The sequence below is a fragment of the Doryrhamphus excisus genome, linkage group LG3, assembly GCF_037039965.1.
Source record: "Doryrhamphus excisus strain RoL-2023G ecotype Guam linkage group LG3, RoL_Dexc_Guam_v1.1, whole genome shotgun sequence".
Taxonomy (NCBI): domain Eukaryota; kingdom Metazoa; phylum Chordata; class Actinopteri; order Syngnathiformes; family Syngnathidae; genus Doryrhamphus; species Doryrhamphus excisus.
Genome location: NC_136359.1, coordinates 8,456,118 through 8,462,965, shown reverse-complemented (window position 1 = coordinate 8,462,965; position 6,848 = coordinate 8,456,118). Strand labels below are relative to the sequence as shown.

The 6,848-nt window shown below is 41.7% G+C and overlaps 1 protein-coding gene across 1 annotated transcript; it reads left to right on the top strand.

The window, feature by feature from the left end:
* The first annotated feature begins 485 nt into the window (after positions 1–485).
* elovl7a (ELOVL fatty acid elongase 7a) lies at positions 486–5,954 on the top strand. The gene is made up of 8 exons (XM_058071407.2): positions 486–539; positions 1,645–1,735; positions 1,799–1,989; positions 2,129–2,209; positions 3,804–3,860; positions 3,924–4,029; positions 4,102–4,238; positions 4,847–5,954. Exons 2-8 carry the CDS (start codon positions 1,669–1,671, stop codon positions 5,093–5,095), a joined length of 888 nt encoding a protein of 295 aa, XP_057927390.1. The 5' UTR covers positions 486–539; positions 1,645–1,668; the 3' UTR covers positions 5,096–5,954.
* Positions 5,955–6,848: the final 894 nt, after the last annotated feature.

Here is a 6,848-nt window from a genome sequence, read left to right as displayed (position 1 = left end):
TGTCAGAGCTGGCCAAAGTGAGGTTTCACTCGTCTTTCTAATCTTTTATCACTGAAATGAAGTTGTCGGTATATCATAAAAGTTGTGAAAGCAGCACACCAGTGTCATTTTATGTGTTGTGTAAAGTTGTAAAAATATATAGTTTGTGTATCATTAGTTTGACTAAATTGTGTAAAAAAAAAGAAACGTTTTGGAAACGTACATGTATTACATGTTGTACTAATGTACATATTGTACTACTGATGTCATTATGATTGGCATTATGATACAATGTGACATCTTCATGTGAGGCATTGCTCAAGAATGACTGCACATCAAAGGGGACCAGAAGTAGGCCAATCAGCGGTCGCGTATGAGCCGAAGACTCCGCCCTTTCCCCCCACCACCATAAATACCGAGAGGCGCGCGCTTCATTAACGCATAAACGGAGTAGGAAGGATACCTGCGAGGCCGCCATTAAAAAGAAAAAAAAAAGAACATTTAAGCCACATTTCAACCGCCAAAGCGGTGGGCTTCGAGTGGAAACGGCAGAATTACAGGTAAAGTGAAAACTTTTAGCTTTGAAGTGTGAATTTAAAACATGAGCGGTGGAATTTGTCGAATGCATCTTGTTGTTAGAAGTGTGAGGAAGCTGCTAGACTTGTTTTAATCACTTAGGTCACCTGTTGCTCGTCACCCGACCAGAGCACCACCTTTGGTGTTAAAGTTGTTTTCTATATAATTACATATTTTAACAATTCGTGACGTTAAATGTAAGAAAAAAAGTGCACTCATCAAAAAGCCTCTTTAGCCACTGCTAATGCTAATGTTGTCTGGTGCTTTGCTAACCACCGACTCATTTCACATCCTTCAAATTACGGTACTACACGAGCTTTTTATTTTTGTGGCGTTTCCCGTCGTACTTCCGCTCTAATGGCACAGCAGTGATTTTTTTTCTTCCTTAAATGCACCTACTTGTTTCCATAGAACCAGTTGATCTAGTTTTCTTCTGACTGGGGCACAGTTCTCCCGTCTACCAAATGGTTATCGAAACCGTGTTGCTGACAAAGCAATTAATTTGCTCTTTTGTCAGTAAATTGGCTTTGCGAAGGAGCGAGCATACAAGGTTGAATAATTTCCAGTTCCATTGAAGGCTAAAAGTTATATTTGATAGCATTTGGTTTGTTACTGATTTATTTTCTTAAAATTAGTATTAAAATTACTTTGCGGTAGTTTTCTTGCTTCTGGAACACGCGTTTCACTTTTTTCAGTAAAATGTACATATTGGTAATGAGCCATCGATAATAGTGGTCATGCGCGTGCGCTTTGTTACCGTGGAAACGGGCATAGTTTTCTCAGATATAGGGCTTATTTCCCCCTTTTCCCCCCGCTTATAATTCACAATTGAGCTCATTTTTGTAAGCATTGCTTGTTAAACCATGTTAAAACATTGTTGGTTGTGAGACTGTCACTCATTGTACTGCTTGTACACTCTTGGCTTTGTGTGGCCTGAATGGCTGGCTATTTTGCAACCTCACAATCCAGCATTCTTTTTAGTTTTGTATACTTTTCATGACTTGGGTTGGCTTTTATTCCACTTGAACCTGTAATGTCCACTTGCACTATTTGAATTGGTCAAATGAAGTTCCTGTTTTGCCTCCTAAGGTGAACTTGTCAGAATCCTGTCTGATGATGGAATTAAATGATATAAAGTCCTCAGCGGCACTCATGTATGACGGCTTCATCCAAAATGCAGGTTGGTATTAAAAAAAAAAAAAATTTAAAGTCCCTATTTGTTTCACCACTGCTCTTGTTCCAGACTCTCGGACTGGCAACTGGCTGCTCATGTCGTCCCCCGTCCCCCAGACGCTCATCATCATAGCGTACATTTACTTTGTCACGTCGTTGGGACCTCGCATCATGGAAAACCGCAAAGCCTTTGACCTCAAGGGAGTTCTGGTGGTTTATAACTTCAGCGTGGTGGTGCTGTCGCTCTACATGTGCTATGAGGTGGGTGTGCTGAGTGATACAGCGCCGCCTCGTACAAGACGGCCTCAACATGCGCCCCGTCAGATGTTTCATGTCATGATGACTGATTTGTTTGCTTGTATTGCACTGATGTGTCACTAACTGGAATGTGTCTTTCTAGTTTGTCATGTCGGGGTGGGGAACAGGATACTCCTTTCACTGCGACCTGGTCGACTATTCGGAATCTCCACAAGCGATGAGGGTAAATACACACTAGTACAATTCATTAGGTACACCTGCACAATCTAATGACATACAATTCAAGAGCTGTGGAGATACTTGCCTCACAATATGGCCGCCAATACACTTGCATCGTTTTCTGATAAATCTTAGTGATTTTTGTTGGCGTCTAGTGGCATGTTCCTTTAGACTTTCACTGAAATTGAATATAAAACAGCAGTTCCACAGTACATGGATATGACTGAACAGTCAACAACTTAATGCTGGACAAAATAAATCAAGAGAATTTAATTTATTGAAATGGTATTCATAATAAGGCCTCAAATCTTTACAAATAAAGCAAGCTATGGACTCTTATCTTCTGTGACCTTTTGGAAACAGTCGGCATCGTCTGTTTTGGATCACATTTCAGCTTTTTGGTTTCCTCTGTAAACATCGCCTTGTCCCGGTGTTGACGGTCAAACGACCGCCGGACTTGAAGTGTCGCCCTCACCAAAGCCCAAGGGCTCCTGTACATTTGATTTTAAGCCCTGACTTCACGGGATATTTACTTTTGCCTTTTGTCTCCTGCGTGAACCAGAAGACATCATCGCCGTCTGATGACTTTCTAGAAATCCTCGATGGCGACAGACTGTAGCAGCGTACTCTTTTGGGTTGGAACACAGGGTTTGGATTGGACTTCATGTATCACTATCTGCGGCTGAAAATTCAATAGTTCCTTAGAAACAGTCTTTAGAATCAGAATCGCCTTTATTGTCATTGTATTGCATACAACAAAATTTGAGTGCAACTCCACGGTGCATTTTGTAGAAAGTAAAAATAAGGAAAAGGATAAAAATAAAACAAGGAATAACAATATAAAAGTGGCAGGTGCTGTTCAAAATAAATGTAAATATATGTACCTCAAAAACAACCTATGCAGTAACAAAATGTGGAATTTCAGTAGACAAATGTGTATATACTACAAACAAATGTAGTATTGCACATATTGTACCTGAGTTTCACTTGAATTAATGAATCTTATTGTTTTAGTACTGCAAAAATAAGTAATGTTCGTTGTTCATTTATGGCTGTATATCAAACAATTGATATGAATATAGTAGTAAACAAACATGAAAAGCCCAACAAGACAGAGCTGCCTATGGGGGTGGTGCCCACAGTGACTCACTCCTCCGAGGTGTGTTCAGTAGCATACCATGACCCACTGTACGGCATTGTAACGACTACATTGACACATAGTTCAATTATTTTTGAGCGAGGCCAACAGGTCGCCCCAAACCGATGTTTGTGTGATTATGTAAACGTATGAGTATCAGTAAAACGGTGTCCTTTATAGTTTGCAGGAGTGTAGAGTTTCTATGAGAGGCTAAAAAGCCTCCACCTCAAGGACAAATGTTACATTTGTCAATCAGAACTTGTCTTTGTAAAGGCAGACGGCTCTTGTATTGGATGTCGTTGACTGTGCCGGTGTGAAGTAGATTTTATTAATGAACTTTCAGTTTTTTAAACTATATATATATTTAAGTCTTCAGTGTTTACTAATTTTCCATAGTTTTGTTTTGTAGCTTTTTAAGTATTGTTGCATTTGTCATGCATTGTGCCTTTGTGTCCTGTAGATGGCGTCAACGTGCTGGCTTTACTACTTCTCCAAGTTCATAGAGATGTTGGACACAGTAAGACAACGATTGTGGCATTGTGTTCAGTCGGCTGCAATTAAAATTGTTTTTTTTTTTTAGATTTTCTTTGTATTAAGGAAGAAAAACAACCAGGTGACATTTCTACACGTGTACCATCACTCCATCATGCCTTTCACCTGGTGGTTTGGGGTGCGCTTTGCCCCAGGTACAACAATCGGCCTCCTTGTACTTGTTTACATCGATGCAGCATTTAACCATCCTTTCATTTGATGGTCAGGTGGTCTGGGGACATTTCACGCCCTGCTCAACTCTGTCGTCCATGTCATCATGTACTCCTACTACGGCCTGACTGCCATGGGCCCCAAGTACCAGAAGTACCTATGGTGGAAGAAGTACCTCACCACCATTCAGCTGGTATGTCATGTCTACTTCTTTTGTTTTACGTTTTCAAACAGTGTGGCATGGTTGGGTGGTGGTAATGGGCACCCTCCACCCCCCCATCCAAGGGGCAAATGCCTGACAAGATAAACATAGAAAATGCAATGGAAAATTAATAGTTGCTTTAACCAAACGTTTATGTCATTAAATAGAACCCCAACCTCCTTGGTCCCTTCAGCATTTACCTGATTTAACCTGTTTGCTAGCCAAAACAGCCACACCTACCAAAACTGTTTTAGATGAATTTAAGGATCTACGTAAGGTCATCTTGTCTAAAGATGAGCGTTCCAGTAGAGTCTGACCTCATCACCCCATAATGTCGTCCATCAGTGTTTGTTTGAGGGAGCTATGTAGCTTTGTCAAAAAATAAAATAAAAATAGGACACAGGGGAATAGATGGGACACAAAGGGCTATCCTAAATGTAGTTATTAGGTTTTTTTCACAATCTGCTTTTCTTAACTTCACTTAACTACACACTAAAGCCCAAAACAGGCCCAACCTATCAATGGATTTGTCCCTTTTTAGAACTAGAAGTGTTTGCATGGAATCAACCTGAAATGTAGTTCTGTCCCCGCCCTTCAAGATCCAGTTTGTGATGGTGACCACCCACATCTCCCAGTATTTCTTCATGCGGGATTGCCCCTACCAGTTCCCCGTCTTCATCTACATCATCGGGCTGTACGGCCTCATTTTCCTCTTCCTCTTCCTCAACTTCTGGTACCATGCCTACACCAAAGGCAAGAGGCTGCCCAAGGTCCTGCAGGCTCAGACCTGGGCCCACCACTCCAACGGCGTCATGAACGGGAATGCCAACCACGAGAAAGATGAGTGATGAGGGGTTCCATATTATGCTTGTCACAAGTTGGGTTTGGACTTTAAGACAATCGTTAAATTATGACCAAAGTTATATTTAAGCAGTATATTCATTTTTATTGTTGTTGCTCAAGGTAATTCTTCCCGGAAATGTCCAGAAATGCTCCCGTCGTTCATGCTTAGTTCCTGCACGGCTGAGACGACATGACCCTGAGCTATGCAGCCTCCAAACTCTCAGCCATTTTTAATAATTACTGGGATTTTTTGTTATTGTAGTGGTGCACTAAAAAAGAAATTCAGGGTTCATTTCACAATTCCTGATATCGGCTGCTTGGATGGTCACACGCATGCAGAACAGGGTGCTTTTATTTTGGTCATTTCACACCTCCTATGGCTGGAGTCACAGATGCTGATGGTTCAGGTTTCAGTCAAATGTTCGAAAGAAGCGACCAATGAAGCCTGTGGATGGAGCCAAGGGGAGCTCGTCTGGACCACAGTGGTTCTTTTAGGATCCAGAACTGTCATAGGAACATGCGTTTTTTTTTTTTTGCGGGGCTGCTTGAATATTTTTGCACTTCATGTGCTGGAAGCCCCTGCAGTGTCTTTTGGATGGGACTGGCGCGTCTGTATTATGATGGTCTTAAAATGAAGCTGGAAAGTGAATGCAACACTTTTTGGGGGCTGATTTGATTGGCTGACAGGATTGCGTTCTGCATTGGACTGTGTGATAACCCAAAAGAGGCTGATCTAATGATGCATTTCCTATTCTCTTATGTCATGTATATTTTTTTTCTAGTGTAACTCTGTTCAATTATGTGACTTGAAAACGTGTTTGTATTGTTTTATATATATTTATGCATAATAAATGATGCCGTGCACTTGGGTTGTCGAATAGCCTCACATTTTTGTCGCACAGTGTTTAAGGGGTTGCACGTAGGCCACACACTTGGAGATCAGAAGACCTGGATTTGATTCACTGGGTACTCCACATTCCAAAAATATTCTAGGTTAATTGGCAACTCCAAATTGTCCAGTTTGTCCATTTCCAAGTATGAACGTGAGTGTGAATGGTTGGTTGTTTGTCTATATGTGCCCTGTGATTGGCTGTCCACCAATCCAGGATGTACCCCGCCTCTTGCCCGAAGACTGTTGGGATAGGCTCGTGTTAACCTCGTGAGGATAAGCGGCATAGAAAACTCTTCATTTCTGGTTCTTTGGACCATGTTGATATCAGAAGTGGTCCATGAGCACACATTTAAACCATTTCTTAAAGGATACTCGTTTTGGGGCCCCGAGTACTTGGTTGTCTCCTATTTCTGCCTCCCATCCAAACGGTCAGCGTAATTCACTCCACTCCCGGTACGCCTCCAGCCAAGCCCACTCCCCTGTGATTGGTCATATTCCCAAGCGCTCAGAAGGACTTCTGGGGACTTTTGTCCGTGTGAGTGTAGGCAATCTGCAGCCCATATAAAGCAGTCGGGATTAACTGACAGAGGGTGCAGAGCTGTCCAAAAGTGCTTTCAGGGCTCACTTCCAAATGCACAAACCTCATTGACACGTTGGCATCGTTTAACACAAAAAACATTGTAACATCGGAGAGAAAAGAGGAAAAGCATAATAGGTCCCCTTTTAAATTGTATTAAAAATAAGCAATATATTTGGTTACAGTGCCCCTGCAATGAGGAAGGAGCCCAGAATGAAAGCACATGGCATGTATAGCAGAGGTGGCACCCCTCTAGAAAGTGAAACTTCAGCTTGTGTGCCTGAAATGT

Bases quoted from the DNA above. Each gene is read 5' to 3' on its own strand.
- elovl7a (XM_058071407.2), top strand. From the start codon at position 1,669: ATGATGGAATTAAATGATATAAAGTCCTCAGCGGCACTCATGTATGAC. The intron at 1,990-2,128 runs GTGGGTGTGCTG...GTGTCTTTCTAG, and splicing joins CGCTCTACATGTGCTATGAG to TTTGTCATGTCGGGGTGGGG. The intron at 2,210-3,803 runs GTAAATACACAC...TGTGTCCTGTAG, and splicing joins AATCTCCACAAGCGATGAGG to ATGGCGTCAACGTGCTGGCT.